The sequence below is a fragment of the Bufo bufo genome, chromosome 9 (assembly GCF_905171765.1).
Source record: "Bufo bufo chromosome 9, aBufBuf1.1, whole genome shotgun sequence".
Lineage (NCBI taxonomy): Eukaryota > Metazoa > Chordata > Amphibia > Anura > Bufonidae > Bufo > Bufo bufo.
Genome location: NC_053397.1, coordinates 186,271,377 through 186,293,522, shown reverse-complemented (window position 1 = coordinate 186,293,522; position 22,146 = coordinate 186,271,377). Strand labels below are relative to the sequence as shown.

The 22,146-nt window shown below is 46.4% G+C and overlaps 1 protein-coding gene across 1 annotated transcript in view; it reads right to left on the bottom strand.

The window, feature by feature from the left end:
• Positions 1 to 21,483, bottom strand: part of XPR1 (xenotropic and polytropic retrovirus receptor 1) — a 125,119-nt gene extending 103,636 nt beyond the window's left edge. The window contains exon 1 of the mRNA XM_040407097.1: positions 21,099 to 21,483. Within this exon, the coding sequence (XP_040263031.1) occupies positions 21,099 to 21,167 (69 nt within the window). The 5' untranslated portion in view covers positions 21,168 to 21,483. The remainder of the gene's footprint in view (positions 1 to 21,098) is intronic.
• Between the last annotated feature and the right edge of the window lie 663 nt (positions 21,484 to 22,146).

The following is a 22,146-nucleotide window of genomic DNA, read 5'->3' as shown; positions in this document are numbered from 1 at the left end:
TGCCAGTAGGCTGCAGTAAAGGAACAGCTGGGTGTTACCAGTAGTGGGTGTGTCTGGCTCTGTCCAATCAGTGCTGCTGGTGTCAGACTGGGCAGGGACACACCCCCAACTAGTAACACCCATCTGTACCTTTACTGCAAGCTGCTGACAATTCATTCATAACTTCTAGTAGAAATAAAGGACTAGCATAACAGAGTCATGAGAACAGATGCTCCAGGATTGGTACTACATGGGGGATGCAAGTAGTTACTAAAACAGACAAGTCAAGACAGGCGACAGGTTGTCTTTAAGCGGTTTTAGGAAGATGGGAATCATCACTAAATAGAGGTGTCCTTTCTTACTTTTTTTCTGGATTTCAGATATCTATGGACGTCTACTGTGTTACAATTTCCAACAGAGTAATGAAAGCTGTTATTTTCCCCCACAGTTGATCATCTCAGTCCATGAAACACGCTGTGTGTGTGAGCGGTGTTTCCCGCACTGAAGGCTGCTCCTGTCACGCAAACTCATAGCATTATAATGATTTACAATGCTGTGTGTCCCTGCCCGACCTCTGCTCTATTGAATTGTACCGACAGCATTATATCAGTACAATTCAGTACAGCTGAGGTCAGCCAGGAACACAGCATTATAAAATCATTATAAGGCCTCATGCACACGGCCGTGCCGTTTTTTGCGGTGCGCAAACCGCGGATCTGCAAAAAACGGAAGCCGCCCGTGTGGCCTTCCGCAATTTGCGGAACGGAATGAGCGCGGGCAATGTAAATGCCTATTCTTGTCCGCAAAGCGCGGACAAGAATAGGACGTTATATTTTTTTTAACGGGGCCGCGAAACTCTGTGTGCTGTCCGCATCTTTTGCTCCCCCATTGAAGTGAATGGCCGTGTATTTACACAACGGCCGTGTGCATGAGGCCTAATGCTGTGAGTTCAAGTCACAAGGGCAGCGTTCAGTATGGGAAATACTGCTGTCACAGGAAGGATAGTCACAGACTGAATACAGTCAAGAGAGTATGTAAGGAAGGAGAAATCTTTAAGGCTAGCTTCACATCTGCATTTTAAAAGCCACCAGGCTGTTCCATCATATGGGATCTGACAGGGATCCGGTCTGCCTAAGTGCCAGCTTACAGCCAGACAAACTGGAGCATGCACTGGTTTCACAGTTTTATTCCTAGTAACACCGCGCAATCATGCAGGAAACAGGCCAAATCCCATTCTAGTCAATGGGGTCCGGCAGCAATCAGCAGTATCCAGCTATGGAGATGTGAAAAGTGATGCAACCTGAAATGTAGGAAGGCTGGGTGAAAAATCTCTATTAAGTTCAAACATTCGGTTTTGGCGCATTTTTTATTTGTGGTAAAAGTGTGTAAGGAACTCAGGACATACACGCATTTTTATTTTTTTTTGCTGCTGGCAATTCTCTTAATTGGGTGGTGTTTTGGGGGTTTCTGGCATTTTTTTAAAGCATGCTGAAGCTTTTGGGGTTCTAACATCTCTATAGGGGAAAAAAGACCAGACAAAAAACCTGGTTGACAGTCATTTAGAAAAAAAAAAAAAAAATGCCGTATGGAAAAACACATGCAGTTTCTAGGGCTTTTTTCAGGTAAAAATGTCCACAGGTAAGGAGGAGGACGTACTGCATCTCAGTTTTCTCAAAAATAGTTGAAATAATTATCATCGTCAAGAGATCTCACATAGGAGGAGATCGCAAAGACGTTACTGGTGACTAAGTATTGGATACTTTGGTATTTCAGAATCCAGGAAAATCCTCTTCAAGTGACCGCAGATGTAAAGGAGTCTGGGAAAAATCCTTGCACTGATCCACACGACTAACTGAGCCTGAGAATAACTCTACGCAGGTCCGACACAACTAATTATTATTGGACCCCAATAGTGACGACCCCACCACTGGTACTGTCACACTTGCGGCAGAGGATTCCGGCAATCCTGACGCAAACGGATGGCATTTGTCAGACTGATCCGGATGCGGATCCATCTGACAAATGCATTGAAATACCGGTATTTATTTTTTTCACACTTTTAAAGGTCTGCGCATGCGCAGACCGGAAAACCGGATCCGTTTTGCCACAACACTTAATGCCGGATCCGGCATTGCGGCAAGTGTTTAGGATTTTTTGGCCGGAGAGAAAACTGCAGCATGCTGCGGTATTTTCTCCGGCCAAAAAACCTAAGAGGGACTGAACTGAAGCATCGTGAACGGATTTCTCTCCATTCAGAATGCGTTAGGATAAAACTGATCAGTTTTTTTCCGGTATTGAGCTCATGGGAACTTAATACCGGAAAAGAAAAACGCTAGTGTGAAAGTACCCTTACAGATGAATAAATCCGTGTGGATGGCCGCCCGGGGGTCACTGGGACCATATCCCAGAACGTCCTCCTCTGTGAGGCTCATAAAGGGACACTCCACGTAACGTATAAACATGAATACATTACTGATGGCTGTACCAAATTCTGAAATTTTTTGAATGACCATCTATGAATATTCCAGCACAGTTCCTTGGATTTAGGGCTCATGCACACGACCATTGCCTGCTTTGTGGTCCGTAAATTGCGGATCCACAAAAAACGGATGCCAGCCATGTGCACTACGAATTTTGCGGAATGGAACGTCTGGCCCATAATAGAACAGCCCTATCCTTGTCCGTAATGCGGACAAGAATAGGACATGTTCTATTTTTTTTGGGGGGTGCCACGGATGGACATACGGATGCGGACAGCACACAGTGCGCTGCTTGCATCTTTTGCAGCTACCTTGAAGTGAGTCTGCTTCCGAACCGTAAAAAAATACAAATCGGATGCAGACAAAAAATACGCTTGTGTGCGTGAGCCCTTATCCTCATACAAGGCCCGCAAAACACTTGTGCTGCTACAGCAACTGTACAAATTAACCTGTCATTTCCTGTCTACTTACAAGCCAGCGCCGAGAAGACGGGGAGCAGAGCAAGAAGTCATTAAAAGGACTAGAAAGTGAAGCCGATCAGAGGCAAAGCAGAGATCCTGAACAGGAGAGGAAACGATCTCTTCACTAAATGAACAAACATATAAAGTCCTTTTTTTTTTTCTTAATATGTAGTTATTCTTTTTAAATATATTATATATATATATATATATATATATATATATATATATATATTTATATATATATTACATATATACACAGCACCAACCAAAAAAAAAAAAAAAAAAGGGAGAAACGGGTGCTAGCTCAAAGAGAAACGCTTACCCAAAATGTATAATGAAAAAATAGAGCACCACTCCAAAGTTGCAGTAAAAAAGTGTTTTTATTCACCCATTGGTGACGCGACGTTTCGGCTCCAACATGAAATGTCACGTCACCAATGGGTGAATAAAAATAACACTTTTTTACTGCAACTTTGGAGTGGTGCTCTATTTTTTCAATATATATATATATATATATATATATATATTAGAAATAAGTACATACATCAACTGTGTATAGTAAATTATTTATTTTTATTATCAGATCTAAATGAAATATTAAACACTATTATAAAAAAAAAAAAAAAGTTTCTTCCTAAAATGAATTCAACTGCAGTCCTAGAAAACCCCCTCCATTATTAAACAGAAAATGAGTTCTATGTTTCTAAACTTTGGGAGAAAAAAAACAAAACAAAAAATAAAATAATAAGGCATCAGAATCTGTCGGCGCTCCTTTATCCGCACGCCAGCTTATTACACACAGCAGACAAAGGATTTCTCCTAATGCTGCTAGATGCAGCCGGCACGGCGGACTGTTTACACACGCTCGCTGAAGCAGCAGCCGCCTTTAACCCCAAAGGCTAACAATCTGAATTTAATCTACAGAAGTGACCCGCTCAAGGTTGCAGCTCTGAACTGACAATTGAACATGCAGTTTCACAAAGGGAGAAAAAAAGAAGAAAACACCCGCGCGCCCCCAATGAGGTGTATACTGTCTGTCAGCAGGATATATGCACAACCCAAGGGCCTGGAATTCCTTTTTCGCAGGATCCAATCACTGCAGTTCTCCCCAGCTTTACACACACAGCGCACCTGAATTTACAGCCTTGTATTTGGGAGGGAAGGGGGGGGGGGGGGGCATTTCATTGGGTAGGAATTGCTCATCTTTTAAATGTAAACTTTGAGAAAATTAAAGGGAGTCGGTCTCCTCCAAAACTGGTTTCAAGGTAAGCATACTGCCATGTAGGGCGGGTGCCGCAAAACAGAACCAGACCCTTCTTGTGAAAACCTGGGCCTCTAATGCTGAGTAATGCTTCCGGCTTTTACTGTGTCAATCAAACAAGGGGGAAGCGCTAGGTGTCATTACGGAGGGGCAATGGGGCACCAAAAACTGTACTGCTATAAAAAAAAAAACAACAACAACAACATTTGTCATGATTACAGGACTGGCTATATTTCAAGGCACCTTGAAACCAATTCTGGAGGTGATGAGCTCCCTTTAGAAAAACCACACATGTTGGGCTTATAAAAGTCAATGTTGGACATTTGATTATGACAAAATGCCAGGTTTATACACAAAAATGACAGAAAGAAAAGTCAGTAAGTGAGCGGCTGGTACAAACTAAAGACGACCCGCCACCTCGCTTTACAGGCTTATGTTTCCTATGAAATAACTCTGGAACATTATTTTACAGGGAATGTAATTCTTTACTAAGGCCTCATGCACACAATCGTATTTTCTTTCCGTTCCGTTTTTTTTGGCGGACCGTAGGCGGAACCATTTACTTCAAAAAAATTAAAGTTACTCCGTGTTCATTCTATTTCCGTATGTCCGTATTTCCGTTCCGTAATTTTTTTTTTACATGTCCTATTATTGTCCGCACTACGGACAAGGATAGGACTGTTCTATTAGGGGCCAGCTGTTCGGTTCTGCAAAATACGGAACGCACACAGATGTCATCCATATTTTTCGCGGACCGCAAAACCACAACGGTCGTGTGCATGAGCCCTGAGACAGACCTGTCAGGAGAGTCGACTGATCCTCTCCACATCTCATCCTGCAAATAAAACAAGCCAGCGTACCGCAACATCAATGTAAAAATTTTAAAAAAGCTCTCGGATTTCGGCTACATGAAGTGACGACTTTTTTTTTTTTTTTTTTTTACTGGAAACAAATATGGAAGCGTAGAAAAAGTTTTAAATCTGCACCGCTTTTATGGTGTCGCCGCATTCACTCTAACCAGTAGAATAAACTAAACAATTTCTATCACACAATAAAAAAAAAGTTTAAACAGTACAATAAAAAGTACGACCTGCTCCCCAAAAAAAGCAAAAATTATATTAGACAATGTTAATATTAAAACAGCAGGACAACAACCCTAAACATACAGCCAGTGTCCAGCCATTAATATGTCAGATTGTCGGGGGTCCGACACCCAGCACGCAGGTGACCCTATTAATACTATGTAAATACGCGGCATATTAACAGAGAAATGATACAAATAACATTATATTACATTTAAAAATATTAACTTGCACCAGTATCTACTTATCATTAATTCTTTCAAATTATGAAAAAAGACCTAAAAGGGGGTTGTGCAGGAGTCAGGATAGGACAACAATATCTGATCGGCGGGGGTCCGACACCTGATACCCCCGATGATCAGCTGTTTGAATAGGAGGCGATGCTCCATGCGAGGCTGCTTCCTGTCCATTACACTGCCCCTCATCTCACTGCAGTGTATAACATTCAAGTGAATGGAGCGAGTGCTTGCAGTTACCCTACGCCCCTGCTCCTCAGGAATCGGCGCTCGCCTGGAGCACCCCCTCCTCATCTCAAAGCTGATCAGTGGGGGGGCCGGATCGCAAAGCTGAAACGTTGCCCGTCTGCGGTGTTGGTTGGAAATAAATCTTGCATAAAGGAAGACGCTGGTCACGTTTCCTCTGTATTCCTATGTCTATTATTGACAGCGGGAAAGAGTCTTACTGCTGGTGACAGTGACGCTTCCAAAGACTTGGGACATTGGTGCTGTCCTTGAAATATATCTTTCTGGGCCTGGAAGAGAGTCCCGGCCACCTGAGAAGAGTCCTGGTTATTCATGAATTCCTGCTGATGACTGACAGTCTTCTACCGAGTGTTCTCTCTTTCTCTCTAGGAGAGAACTGCCAACCATCAGCAGATGGGCGAGAGTGCAGGAGATTATGAATAAGGGCTCATGCACACAAACGTATTTTCTTCCCGCTTACGTTCCGTTTCATTTGCGGACCGTATGCAAAACCATTAACTTCAATGGGTCCGCAAAAACAATGGAAGGTACTCCGTGTGCATTCCGTTTCCGTATTTCTGTATTACCGTTCTGCAAAAAAGTAGTGCATGTCCTATTATTGTCCGCAAATCACGATCCGAGGCCCCATTCAAGTCAAGGGGTCCGCAAAAAATACGAAACGCACACAGAACACATCCGTATGTCATCCGTATTTTATGGATCCATACTGTAGAAATGCTATGCCCAGCCCATATTAAATCACCAAACACGTGAGCAATAAGTCACTGTTTCCGATCAGCAAAAAAACGGATCAAATACCGAAACCATACGGATATGTTTTGTGAAATAACGGAACGGAAGAGGACTTAAATCAGAGAAAGAAAGAAAAAAAAACTCCGATACGGAACAACGGATCTGTGAAAAACGGACCGGAAAAAAACAACGGTCGTGTGCATGAGCCCTAACTCTGACTCTTCTCCGGTAGATTTGACTTTTTACAAGGCCTGGGCTGCAATGATTATGATGCTGGTTCTCAGCAACCACTGACTTAGCTCATCCGTGACACCAGCATTTCTGCCACTATTTTATGCTGCCCTCGGTGAGATCAGCATAATGTTGATGACAGGTTCCCTTTAAAAAAAAAAAAAAAAAAAAATGTATATATATAGTCAGTTATAAGGGCCCAAACTGGGGCGGTCCTTAAAGGGGTTTACAACGATTCCCTTGTCTAGAGAAAACTTCTACCCATAGGCTTATTGCACACGACAGTATATTTTCACGGTCCGCAAAACGGGGTCCCGTTTTTCCGTGATCCGTGACCGTTTTTTCGTCTGTGGGTCTTCCTTGATTTTTGGAGGATCTACGGTCATGAAAAAAAAGTCGTTTTGGTGTCCGCCTGGCCGTGCGGAGCCAAACGGATCCGTCCTGAATTACAATGCAAGTCAATGGGGACGGATCCGTTTGACGTTGACACAATATGGTGCAATTTCAAACGGATCCGTCCCCCATTGACTTTCAATGTGAAGTCAGGAGTTAATATACCATCGGATCGGAGTTTTCTCCAATCCGATGGTATATTTTAACTTGAAGCGTCCCCATCACCATGGGAACGCCTCTATGTTAGAATATACCGTCGGATTTGAGTTACATCGTGAAACTCAAATCCGACAGTATATTCTAACACAGAGGCGTTCCCATGGTGATGGGGACGCTTCAGGTTAGAATATACTAAAAGAACTGTGTACATGACTGCCCCCTGCTGCCTGGCAGGTGCTGCCAGGCAGCAGACTCCCCCCGCCCACCCCCCTGTAGTTAACACATTGGTAGCCAGTGCGGCCGGCCCCCCCTCCCCTGTAGTTAACTCGTTGGTGGCCAGTGGGCCCCCCTCCCTCCCCTGTAGTTAACTCGTTGGTGGCCAGTGGGCCCTCTCCCCTCCCTCCCCCTCCTAATTAAAATCTACCCCCCTATCATTGGTGGCAGCGGAGTGTACCGATCGGAGTCCCAGTTTAATCGCTGGGGCTCCGATCGGTAACCATGGCAACCAGGACGCTACTGCTGTCCCGGTTGCCATGGTTACTTAGCAATTTGTAGAACCATTATACTTACCTGCGAGCTGCGATCTCTGCGTCCGGCCGGGAGCTCCTCCTACTGGTAAGTGACAGGTCCGGCCGGGAGCTCCTCCTACAGGTCATGTCACTTACCAGTAGGAGGAGCTCCCGGCCGGACCTGTCACATGATAGGGGGGGAGATTTTAATTAGGAGGGGGAGGGAGGGGAGAGGGCCCACTGGCCACCAACGAGTTAACTACAGGGGAGGGAGGGGGGCCCACTGGCCACCAACGAGTTAACTAAAGGGGAGGGGGGGGGGGCCGGCCGCACTGGCCACCAATGTGTTAACTACAGGGGGGGGGCCCACTGGCCACTAATGTGTTAACTACAAGGGAGGGAGGGGGGGGGGGGGGGCCGACCGCACTGGCCACCAATGTGTTAACTACAGGGGGGGGGGGGGCCCCACTGGCCACTAATGTGTTAACTACAGGGGGGGGGGGCTGCCCCCTGCTGCCTGGCAGCACCTGCCAGGCAGCAGGGGGCAGTCATGTACACAGTTCTTTTAGTATATTCTAACCTGAAGCGTCCCCATCACCTCTGTGTTAGAATATACTGTCGGTTCTGAGTTTGAAAACTCAGCAATGAAAAAGCTTTTATGCAGACGGATCTTCGGATCCGTCTGTATAAAAAGTAACCTACGGCCACGGATCACGGACACGGATGCCAATCTTGTGTGCATCCGTGTTCTTTCACGGACCCATTGACTTGAATGGGTCCGTGAACCGTTGGCCGTGAAAAAAATAGGACAGGTCATATTTTTTTCACGGCCAGGAAACACGGATCACGGATGCGGCTGCAAAACGGTGCATTTTCCGATTCCCATTGAAAGTCAATGGGTCCGCGAAAAAACCCGGAAAACGGCACAACGGCCACGGGTGTACACAACGGTCGTGTGCAGGAGGCCATAATCAGTGACCTTGATGATGCTGGATGAAGGTTACCTGACTTACCCCAATTCGTTAGGCAATCTTTAGAACCAGTTTAGGCAGGGGGAGGCGATGCCACGTGAATGATGTGGCACGTGACATACCCTGCAGATGCCCCCACTGTCTATTAGATCTCATACATGACCACACATTATACAGTCAATGTGAAGACCATCTCCTTTAATTCTCCGCACTCACAGGTTTCCTGCAGGTCGTCTGTCACCCCACAAGTCCCCGCAGTCATCTTATTCCGCACGCCTACGCTTCAAGATAACATAAAACAGGAGGCTTTCCTACACAATCCCACACACCCTGCTTGTAACAGGGACAGCCAAAATCAATTAGCCAACACTGCCTACTAGATATGCTCCCTGGGAAATGAGAAACTGCGTAATAATGAATACAAATGGATGAGGATGGAAATGACGCACAGGGCGATGCCCCCGGGCCCTTAAATGACCTACAGCATCCAATACGGATGTTGCATGTGAGCACCCAAATGGCCTGGTACCTCCTCAACTAGTGTTCTCCAACACACGGCTTACTCATTTTAGGCTACTTTCACACTGGCGTTTCTGGGTCCGCTTGCGAGATCCGTTTCAGGGCTCTCACAAGTGGCGCAAAACGGATCAGTTCAGCCCCAATGCATTCTGAATGGATAAGGATCCGTTCAGAATGCATCAATTTGGCTGCGTTTGGTCGGATCCGTTTTTCCCTGACACAATACGGTGCAATTGAAAACTGATCCATCCCCCATTGACTTTCAATGCAAGTCAGGACGGATCCGTTTTGACAGACTTTTTTTTTTTTTGAATAATGCTAACGGATCCGTCTGTGCAGATACAAGACGGATCCGCACCAAATGCGAGTGTGAAAGTAGCCTTAGTCATTACAAAATTTTCAGCTCTCCAGATGAAACTATAAGCCCCAACAGTCCTCAGGGTATGCTGGGAGTTGGGCCCCTTTCACACGAGCGGGTGCAATGCGTGACGTGAACGCACTGAATCCTCATCCATCTATTCATTTCAATGGGGCTGTGTACATGAGCGGTTTATTTCACGCATCAGTTCTGCGTTGCGTGAAAAACGCAGCATGTTCTATATTCTGTGTTTTTCACGCAGCCCTGGCCCCATAGAAGTGAATGGAGCTTGTGAAAAACGCATTGCATCCGTAAGCAGGTGCGGATGCAATACGTTTTTCACTGAGAGTTGCTAGGAGATGTTTTTTGTAAACCTTAAATTTTTTTTATCACGCGCGTGAAAAAAACATCAAAACGCATTGCACCCGCGCGGAAAAAACTGAACAACTGAACGCAATTGCAGACAAACCTGACTGAACTTGCAAAATGGTGCAGGTTTCACTGAACGCCTCGGGACCTCATCCGTCACTCTCGTGTGAAAGAGACTTTAGTATCCAAGATGCTGGAAAGACACAGCACCTTCATTATAGACAGACTAAGTAAAGGTGGATTTAGACTGCTCGACAGAGCAAAGCAATTATTGGGAAGGGACCATTTACTCCTTCCCGATAATTGCCTGCTCGTCTGTAGAGGAAAGAGCTGTATCTACATGTGATCACCTCCACTGCACGACTACTGCCATCCCTTGTCCTCATACAGATTCACTAGGGGTAATTTACAAAGCGCGCTATGGCATTAAACCCCCCCCCCCCCCCCCCCCAAAAAAAGTCTCAAATCCCCTTTTTCTGACTTTTTTTTAATGCCCATGCAACAATATATTGTCACACGGGAAATTTGGTGCTGCTTTGTACATTTGGGTGTGGTGAGGGAGTGACGTGCATGTGTCCGGCCCCCGGAATATTTACAAAACGGGAGTAAATGTTGTAACACTGCTTCACTCAGGGACAGGCGCGCGCTGCCGGAGATGCGCCTAATTTAGGACGAGACGCGCTCCTTGGCATAAATTAGGCGCAAGCTATGACAGCGCAGGAAGGGAAACAAAGACCTGTGAAAAAAAGCCCGTTTTTGTAAATGACCCCCATTGTTCTGGACAGCAGATTGCTGATTACGCATGAAAGATCATTACAACTGTGAACAAGAGTTTTGCTCGTTCATCGGGTGATTTGCGGCACCTTTACATGGGCGGATCATCAGGAACGTTAACCCCGCTAATCTGTCCGACAACTGTGCGGCGCAAATCCACCAACACGATTTCACGTTTCCTCAATGGCCCAGTGGTTTCTTTCCATATCTGCAGATATATTGCAGCACTTGACGCCGATGCATCGAGCACAGCGCCCCGCACACACGGATAAACATCTCTAGCAAGCAGCTCACGTTATGATCGTGTCACTCGCACACAAAACCATAGATGGAGACATGAGACCTAGCAGGATGCGGACAGCCCTCCACCTCTGATCAATACACCGTCCCCTGGGACCTCTGCCTTTTACAGAATATCATCGCTGACTTCTCGGATCAATCGCTTCATGTATCTTCCTGCGAGTCCTTTGTCCGTCAATCACTCCTCTAATTCAATAGGATTTCTTTTGTTTGGTGCCCCACCTTCATTTGCCCCATTAGTATTCACCACCGCGGCCAAATGTGCGACGTTAGAGGGTATTCCAATCATGACAACTTATCGCCCTATCTGTAGGTGTCCAATTGCTGGAGCCTCGACTGCTGGGGCCCCCACGATCATGAGAACAGGGGCCCTGTGCTCCACGCGTTTAAACGGAGAAACGCCTGAGCACGCACCTTCTGCTCCACACAATGTCTGAGGGGCTGAAGGAAGGCATGTGAATGGAGTGGCAGCGTGTGCTCGGTCTCCACTTTAGGGCTCATTCACATGAACATATCTTTTGTCCGCATTCGGTCCCCATTTATTGCAGGTCGAATGCGGACCCATTCACTTCAATGGGACCGCAAACGATGCGGACAGCGCACCGGAAAACCCTCCGGGGCTGAAAGGGTTAAAACTGTGGTGTGAACAGAGCCTTAAAGGGCTTTTCAAGCCTTTACTTGATTGCCCATCGTCAGGAGAGGCCATCACTAGCTGATCGGCGGGGGTCAGACACCCCGCACACATAAATGCTCGGCATACGCTCATAAGCCGATATGCAACTAGAGCCTTAGCGGGACTGCCATGTGCACATCTGACATCCTTTATGCCAGATGTGAGCGGCAGAATCGGACTTTGTACAAGCAGACAAAACCGATTGTGGACTGCGCCTTCCTACCTTGACTCTGCAGTAACAGCAGAGAATAGAAGTGACGGCCATCATGGACTTCACCAGAATTAAAAAAATAAATTAAAATAATGTTACGATCCCCTGGTCTAATGACATGGCTCAATATGAACAGGACTCCTGCTTCCGATATTCTGCACAGATGTTTTCCTGCACACGGTTCTTACAAGAGGGTCCACCAGACCCTATATATTGTATTGCCCCATAGAAGCAGTATTGTCACACTGGGAGGCAATACATTATATGGCACCCTTAAAGGGGCTGTCTCACTTCAGCAAATGGCATTTATCCTCTAGAGAAAGTTAAAGGGCATCTGTCGGCAGATCTGTCCCTATGACACTGGCTGACCTGTTACATGTGCACTTGGCATCTGTGTTGGTCCCATGTTCATATGTGCCCGCATTGCTGAGAAAAATTATGTTTTATTATATGCAAATGAGCCTCTAGGAGCAACGGGGGCGTTGCCATTACACCTTCAGGCTTTGCTTTCTCTACAACTGCAGCACCCTCTCCACGCTGATTGACAGGGCCAGGCGTGATGACTTTTTCACTGCCTGGACCTGTCATTCAAAGTGCAGAGGACACGGCAGGTGCCGAGAGAGCAGAGCCTCTAGGTGTAATGGCAACGCCCCCATTGCTCCTAGAGGCTAATTTGCATGTATAAAGCATCATTTTTCTCAGTAATGCGGACACATATGAACATGGGACCAACACAGATGCCTTTAACTGACAATCGCACAAGTCAGTGTCATAGGGACAGATCTCCTTTAATACAAGGCACTTACTAATGTATTGTTATTATCCATATTGCCCCCTTTGCTGGCTTCATTCATTTTTCATCACATTATACACTGCTCGTTTCCAGGGGTTACGACCACAATCTAGCAGCGGTGGCTGTTCTTGCACACTTTACAAAAAAGCATTGGCGGATGCGCGCTCCCGCTGTCCTGGCCACTAGAGAGGATGGCGCAGTTATTGTGCGACACCTGGTCCAGCCCCGACATGCGTTGCTTTTCTACACAAACAGATACACCAAGAACACACAGTTGAAAGTTTCTTCAGCAAGCAGCGCCCGTGAAAAAGTCTCCTCTTTTCTTTGTTTCTTTTGTATTAACTTTACCCACATGATAAATGCCATTTGCTGGAGTAAGATAACCCCTAGGAACAGTACTGGCTGTATGACTCTGCAGACCCCATCCTATTACAGATGAGCTGCCTCCCCTGGAACATGCAGCTCAGTTCTGGGGACAGAGAAAGGAGGCCCTGGAGCTGGAGAGAGTACAAAGGAGAGCAACTAAACTGGGGATGGAGGGTCTTAGTCATGAGGATAGATTAAATGATTTAAAGGGGTTTTTCGAGATTCTGATATTGATGACCTATCCTCAGGATAGGTCATCAATATCAGATCGGCAGGGATCCAACTCTCTGGGACTCCCATCAATCAGCTGTGTGAAGACATCACAGCCATCGGTCACGTGGTTGAGGCGCAGCTCAGACCCATTCATTCGCCATCCAATTATCTGCAAAAAAAATCTGCGGGGCTGCCTCCTCAAATAGTGGGGGTCCCAGGTGTCGGACCGCTGCCAATCTGATATTTATGCCCTATCCTGAGGATAGTTCAAGAATACATAAGTCCTGGAAACCTTTTAAATGTATTTAGAGTTGAGAAGAGGCGATTAACTTATAAACATATAAATGTCCCGAAAAAAAATAAAAAAAATAAATAAATAAATGGTTAAAAAGCTGTTTCATGTAAAAATCCCCACAAAAGACAAGGGGGCGCTGCCTCCGTCTGGAGAAGAAAAAGTTAGAAGAACTGTAAATCTGTGGACTAATCTACTTCAGGACGTGGTCACAGCAGGAAGAGTGGATGGTTTTAAAAAAAAGGCCTAGATGAATTCTTAGAATTAAATAACATTGCTACTCATGAAAAGGTGTAGAATTCTGGCTTCTTATTCCCCTTCCCTTAAAGGGGTTGTCCCAAGAAAAATATTCAAAATTTTTCAAATCAGGCCCTGGATTTGAATACTTTTGCAATTGCATGTAATTCAAAATTATGTATAGCCACTGAGCTATTCAATAAAATGTATCTGTATAGCGCCACCTGCTTTTTTTTAATTTCTTATTTCTTTGTCCTTCTTGCTGAGATGGCCGCACATGCTCCGTTTCATCCTTCAACTGCCTCCTGAGCTGTGATAGGGCGAGAGATGCAGCAGAAAGGACACGCTCCCTGCTTTGAGCTTTCAGCTTGAGATAAATCTAGCAGAACAATGAATGGGAAGATCTCTGGATCCATATGAGGTACAGGGCTGGTTCTAGCTTTGTTAAAAAGAGGTTGTCGTGTACTATAGGATGCTATTTTTTACATTAGTCATGGGATAACCCCTTTAAGGCCTCATTCACATGACTATTTTTCTACTATACCCATTCATTTCTATATACAGCACACGGATGTTTTACCCGCCCCGCAAATTATAGAACATGTCCTATCCTTGTCCGTTTTGCAGACAAGAAAAGGCATTTCTACTACGGAGTTCGTAAAAATGCAGTATGCACCTGGTCCGTAGTGGCAGTTTGTGGACCGCAAAATATGTACGGTTGTATGCACGTAACCTAACTCCTCTCCTATCCTTGGGTTTAAAAAAGATAAAAGTCCATCACGTTCAGCCTGCTAACTACACAACTATGTAATAATGGGGCAACCTTGTTGCTTGTCACTACAAAACAGCAAATAAAGCCGCCATAGACAATACATGGAAGTAAAGAGCTTTTCTTTTTTGTATAAAACACACAGTAATTGAATCAATGTATTTTTAAAATGGGTTTCCCCTTCAGGAACACATGGCGTTGGCCTTCAGAGCAACAAAAGGACTAGCACTCCCTCTATGCGCGGCGGCAGAACATCCAACTCCTGGCGACGTCCCAGCATTTGAAAGGCAGTAAGTACCCAATCATATGGCACGGCCATTAAAGCTGCACCTTTCTGAACACGGGCCCAAATAGCTAGCACAATGCATGAATGATCAGCAGAGAAGCGGTCTACTACGTACATGCAGCAGGGCCCGGCGGACATCATTACCATGCCGGGAGCGCAATTATCATCTCTGACCCCGCCGACGGTTTGATTGCATTAATGGCTCCTACGTGGGAACGGAGCAGGATGCGGAGCTAAAAGCTGCTCCGTCTCTTCCTCTGACATGGATCTCATTAAGAGAACATGACAGCTAGGATGAAGAAGCGAGCAGTCTGGAGGGGACACGGCCATTTACACAGCGCTGTTAGGCTCTCTATTTGGCATTGGGTGATCCCTTTAAGCCTCATTCACACGTCCGTGCTCAAACCCGTGAGCAGGTGGTCAGTGATGCATCCGTGAAGCTGTCCGAGAAGGATACGTGTTGCATCCGTGTTTCACTGAACAGCTGAAAAATAATTTTCCAAGCATCTCTTCTTAATGATCCGTGAAACACGGATGCAAGACGGAGGGCATCCATGGTTTTCACAGACCCATGGACTATAATGGACATGATAGATCCGTGAACACAGCCAAAATAGAGCATGCGTCCGTGCTAAAACACTGATGTCTGAATACACACATTAAAACGAATGGGGACGTGTGCTGTCCGTGAAACAAGGCTTTAGGAAGAAAACTATTTACTGTGGTTAGGATCCCAAGGGAATAACAGAGGAACGTCTGGAGATCAGTTCACATGATGTCATCAGGCCACACCATGTCTTTCCCAGCATCAGGACATTATCTCCGGCCACATAAGCGGACATGTGCAGGGACGAGGGCTAGCTGTTCTCTGCTGCGTCAGCTACAGGAGGATGGAAACCAGTGACTGACTCACCTGTAATTACCCGGTCGTCTGCTCTAACCGATATATAGGCTGCCTGCACAGGCTGCAGAAAAAGCCCAGCGTAAGGACCCATTCACACGGCCGTATTTTTGGTCCGCATCTGATCTGCACTTTTTGCGGATTGAATGCGGACCCGTCCACATCCGTATGTCCGTTCTGCAGTCCCACATAAGGGTACTTTCACACTTGCGGCAGAGGATTCTGGCAGGCAGTTCCGGCAATCCGGACACAAGCTGATGCCTTAGCGAGACGGATCCGTCTGACAAATGCATGGCAAAACCAGATCCTTTTTCCGGATGACAACCAGAAAGACGGATCTGGTATTTATTTTTTTCTCATTTTTAAAGGCCTGCGCATGCACAGACTGCAAAACCGGATCCGTTTTGCTGGAATACTTAGGGCTGGTTCCAGCATTAATGCATTTCAATGGAAATTAATGCCGGATCCGGCATTCCGGCAAGTGTTCAGGATTTTTGGCCGGACATAAAACTGCAGCATGTTGCAGTATTTTCTCCGGCCAAAAAACGTAAGAGGGACTGAACTGATGCATCCTGAACGGATCGCTCTCCATTCAGAATGCATTAGGATAAAACTGATCCGTTTTTTTCCTGTATAGAGCCCCTAGGACGGAACTTAATACTGGAAAAGAATAACGCTAGTGTGAAAGTAGCCTAAAAGATGTCCTCTCGTCTGTTTTGTGGACAAGTATTAGGCATTGTTACAATGGGTCAGCCAAAAAATAAAAAACGAACATGCAACACGGATGTCAAACGGACCTCATCCGAATTTTTGGGGGATCAACGTTTTGTGGACTGCAAAATACAAACAGTACCAGCAAAGTTAGACAAGTCTCATCTATACTTTGTTTGTTTTTTTCATCTCTGTGAAAATTGACCTGTCGGGTGGATTCTGAAATCCGTGGCCTGTCATTTGTTTCTGTGCAGATTTTTAGCATCAAATCCATTTTAAAAAAACCACAAGTAACATTTGCGGTTTTTGGTGCGGAAATAAATCCGTTAAAAATCAGCACGAAGATTGGTGTGGAATTTCGGTTTATAAACCTACCCCCACGTGTAGATACCCTTAGCCGTGGAAACCTTGTACAGCAGAGCGATATAATTTGTGCTCTATTTTTTGCAGATCCGCGTAGAATGTGTCCAATTCTGGTCCGTATTGCGGAGGAGAATAGTCCTTTGTATTAAGGGGGGTGCACACAGAAGGTATCCGTGTATTGCAGATCTCTTCTTTGTAGTCTGAAATACAGACCGGGTGTGTGCATGAAGCCTAACTGATGGCTTCTCCTTGCTTTGGGGATGATGGGGGAGGGGGTTCAGAAGTGATGCATAAAATGGCAAAACTTTTTATTCCATTGCACTAGTAAATCAAGACTCTAACCCCATACATACTAGGAGACCAGCACGCCGGGCATCTGTCCAGCCCTGAATACATATGATCTAGATCTATTAACGGGCTTCGCTTTACCCCCTACGCCAGGTTTTATCTCAAATCTTTATTCTCATTCCTTCCACAATGTCTACAGCGAAGACGCAGAACAGCCCAGTAAAAGCGGTTATTAAAGAATTGATTGGCGATTTATCACGGCAACTAAACTGGACGTGCGTGGAATGAAGTTTGCTATTAAACAGACAGGAGGGCGTACCGACCATGTCAGGGCTCAGCAGATTAATACACAATGATAACGCCTCACAGTCAAACCATACTCACCACGTGCCTCACAAAGACCAACAATAGGAAAACGTCTGCAAAACGTCCCCAACAGCCACATGTTATCAAAGTGACTCTTCTCTGGCAGTGCAGAGCCGACCACCCTCATCAGACGCGGCAGATTACCTAGCAGACGTTTCCGAGACTGAAAATCAGTTCCATTCATCTGAACGAGGTTGGAGGCGAGCAGACGGAGGTCTCCAAACCTCAGTCAAATGAATGCAACTGATTTTCAGTCGAATACATTTCTGCTACATGATCTGCCTCTGCTCAGCCGGGTCGTTGTAGACTGTAAGCCCCCGCGGCAAGGTCCGCTCTCCTTCTGTACCGGTCTGTAACTCTTCTGGGTCCTGCTTAGTGCGACTGTCTGGATTACGTATGTGCACCCCTTATCATATGTACAGCGCCATGGAATACTATTATTATGTCTATAGACACTTTTACTATAGAAACGCATTGTCTGTGCACAGCTGCTTACAGAGAAACCAGCGCAGACCCAAATATGGCGCACACTTCCATCAGCATCTACAGGTCACTGTATATATATATATATATAAAAAAGGGAGAGGAAGAGAGGAGATAGATATATATATATATATATATATATATATATATATATATATATATATATATATATATATATATATATATTAGATAGGTATATGATAGATATAATAAAGATATAGGGGGTCATTTACAAAACAGATATACGCCACTTTTTAGTGTATATGTTTCGATTGCGGCACAATCTGTGACTTTTCCCCCTTTTCTGCCGCTCACACAGGTATGTGCGGGGGGGGGGTCTGTCAGGAGCGTCTCATTTATCATTTTCTATGCCTGTTTTAGGTGTAGAAAATGGTCTAAATCCACCCCAGCAATGAAGCCGTCTTACATTTAGACTGGCAGTGGAGAGGCCAGCGCAGGAGGACGAAGACTGAAGTCTAAATCACTAATATATATATATATATATATAGAGAATATAGAGAGATCAGATTATATATATAGATCTATATAACAGATTTCCAACCTGTCTTTCTTGCTGATTTGAAGCCACAACTCAGGGGCATGCTGGGAGCTGTAGTTTCATACAAGCTGCTGAGCCACAGAGCGGAGACCATTGTGCTGGAGCAGGGATGCTCAACCTGCGGCCCTCCAGCTGTTGCAAAACTACAATTCTCAGCATGCCTGCACAGCCTACAGTTATTAGAGCATGCTGGGAGTTGTAGTTTTGCAACAGCTGGAAGGACGCAGGTTGAGCATCCCTGTGCTAGAGGGTGGCGAGTGAATCTGTGGAAGGAACCCGTCCTCCTCTTGCTGGAGCCTTTGGTACAGATACACATGTGCACATTAAACACAAGGATCCAGTGTCAGGCACTTTGTGAATCGCTATTTGGAGGACGTTCCCTTCCTTATGGCCCTGTGCCTCCTGCGCAACATGCAAACAAAAGGCTCCTATTGATGCCCATTCCCAGCACTACACGGAGCTGGACCTCTGCCAGTAACACAAGGTCCTCGCAACGTTCCAGGTACACATAATAGTAATGGCTTCTCCGCTTCCCCGGAATCCTGAAAGGCAGCTCAGTCGCCTGCCATGCTACGGCCTGTAGGACATGCGATGGCGCCGACCAACTGAAAAGATCACCACGTGATACACCAGACATGTTTTTCTATTTAAAAAGGGGAGAGGGATGACCGAAATTTCTTTGACTGAGAACCGGCTCCACCCGACCGTAGGGGGTCTTTTTTCCTGCGGTAACCACACGGGTCTCCAGAAATCCTGTTCAGATGAACGCAACACTCACCAACATTTCTGCCGCATGTGAAAAGACCCCAACGAGTCTCACAGTCTGAAGAGGAGCTGAACCGAGGCGACTCATCAGCCACAGCGCCAATCTTCGCCTCCACAGTAACAATCCGCGGTATCGCGCAGCGATGCTCTACTGTTAGTCTGAAAATGTAGTACAACTCCCAGCATGAGAAGGCAGACTGAGAGTTGTAGTTTAGCAATAGCTGAAGAGACCCCAGATGTGGGTGAGCCTTGGCAAATCGGTCAATCCATGAACTCCTTTCTTTTATATTATGCCGTTACATTTCCTTACATTAGGGCTCATTCAGACGGCCGTATGCTGTCCGCAAAAATGCGGATCCGTTTTTTTTGTGGACAGTTCAGCATGTCCGCAAAAAAACTGATTGTTGATCCATAGACTTTAATAGGGCCATGTCCCGATTTTCACGGACAAGTATAGGACATGTTTCATTTTTTTGCTGAGCCATGCAATGGAAGAAAAGGGCCCCATAGAAGTGAATGGGACAGCATCTAATCCGCAAATAAACGGATCCGCATTTTTGCGGACAGCATACGGCCGTCTGAATGAGCCCTTACCCTCTAGTGAACGTGCTTCCTTTTGCTTGTATGTATAAATAAATAAAAAAAATAAAAAAAACACCCTTTAAATAGTTTTATTTTTGTTGTTCAGACAAGAAAATGACTAAAAATATGCCATGCATTTAAAAAACATGTACCATCTGTCCGCGAGCACCTTGCGAGCAGTTGTAGTTGAGCTCCTCGGGGAGAGCGAGGATGTGGATAGCAGAAATCTGGGAGCTGTCCACAGTCCGGAGGCACGGCCGACGTGAGCGGAGAGCAGCACTGAAAATACTAGGGAATTGCCATAGACCAGGGATCAGCACCTGCGGTGAAACTACAACTCCCAGCGTGCACACTGGCTCGGCTCGGTGAATGCAGCGTGCTGGGATTTGTAGTTTCACTTGCGGTCCCCACAGATCGGTCCCCTCAGTTCTCCGGCTCACTCTTTCCAACCCCCCACCTCATGACGGGTGACGCGCGGCCCGACTTAAGAACCTGTGGGCTCCGCTGAGCGGCCGCTCCACGGGCTGAGCCGCCTCACAAGCTGCTGATTCAGCAGAGCCTGCACAAAGCAGATGTCTCCCCCCGACAGGGGGGGGCTTCCCAGCCCTCACCCCTTCTCTTGGGCGATTAGGGGCTTTGATAATCGGATCGCTGGTAATCTGGCTGCGTCCTTCTCGCACACTTACATTACACCTCTACCGGGAGCCGATAATACAGCAGGTAAGTCAGGGGCGTCTAACGGTCATGCTTCGTGATGGGACATTTTGGGAATGAAAAACGGATAAGCGGCGCCAGAATAGTTATAGATCAGTCGTCTCGCGCTGAGATAATGAGACGGACGGCTCGTGGCAGGTGCACGATGGTTACATTATATATATATATATATATATATATATATATATAATCATGGGAATAAAATGTGTACCGTTTATTTGCGACAATCAGGACTGGGCTCCTTCAGGACACGCGTGGACGGTTGTCAGGCGCCCTTTGGGGACACATTCGGTTGTCATTAGGGGTTAAGGGTCATTAATCTGGGGTTCACCATCACATAGCCATGAGAATATATTTTGGAATAATGCAGAACAGGACTCCTACTGGATGCTACAGTGTCAGCCACGCTGGGGGTGGTAGTTCCGCAGAGAGCGCAGTGTGTGCACGCAGACATGCGTCTCCTCACCTCATACTGGATGTACTGCTTCCTCCACTCCGGGGTGATATGAGCCGACAGATGCTCTGCGAACTTCATCCTGAGCCTGGGGCCCTCAAGGGCCCGCTCCCGGCCCTCAAGGACCTCCGGCTGTTTCTTCTTCTTCTTCCGCCGCTACCGGTGCTTCCCGGGAACTGCTCCGGCTCATGTGTCCCGCACTGTCCGGTAGCCTCCCGGTGTGTCGCGTCTACCTTCCTCTGAGGTCCCTTGGTGCTGCCCTCTCGTCAGCTCCGTGTAGCGGTCCTGCTGCCCGTGACGCCGCTGTCCGCTCCTCTGACTGTCTCACAGCATCCCCCAGCTCTGCCTCCTCACTGGCCCCGCCGCCATCTTGCCAAAACTGCCACTTGCGCCTGCGCAGTTGCCGCCTCTACACAACGTCAGTGTCATGGAAACAACCTCTCCTAGCAATAGACGATGAGGCGGGTGGTGTGGGCGTGGCTTATTCTGCAGCAATGCTTCAAACAGAATGAAAGAGATTTTTACATAGGGCGGTGTTTTTGCCGGGGCCACGCCTCTTTCTTTGCACGGGCTAATCATTAGCTGTGCCGCTAAATGGGCGTGGTCAAGGCGTCCCCCGCCCCCTTGTTTTGAAACCTGTTTTTGGGCTGTGAGATGAGTCGGATTCTTGTTTGTCGGAGATGATTGTTTATGTAGGATCTGAGCAGTCACAGGCTGAGGGCACAATGTGGGCATATCTACAACGAAGGGGCACATATCTGGCATAACTACAGTGAAGGGGGCACATATCTGGGCATAATTACCACGAAGAGGGCATAATGTGGGCACATCTACAATGAAGGGGCACATATCTGGCATGTCTACAGTGAAGGGGCAGATATCTGGGCATAATTACCACAAAGAGGGCATAATGTGGGCATATCTACAATGAAGGGGCACATATCTGGCATAACTACTGTGAATTGGGAACTTATCTGGCATAACTACTGTGAAGGGGGCACATATCTGGGCATAATTACCACGAAAAGGGCATAATGTGCGCATATCTACAATGAAGGGG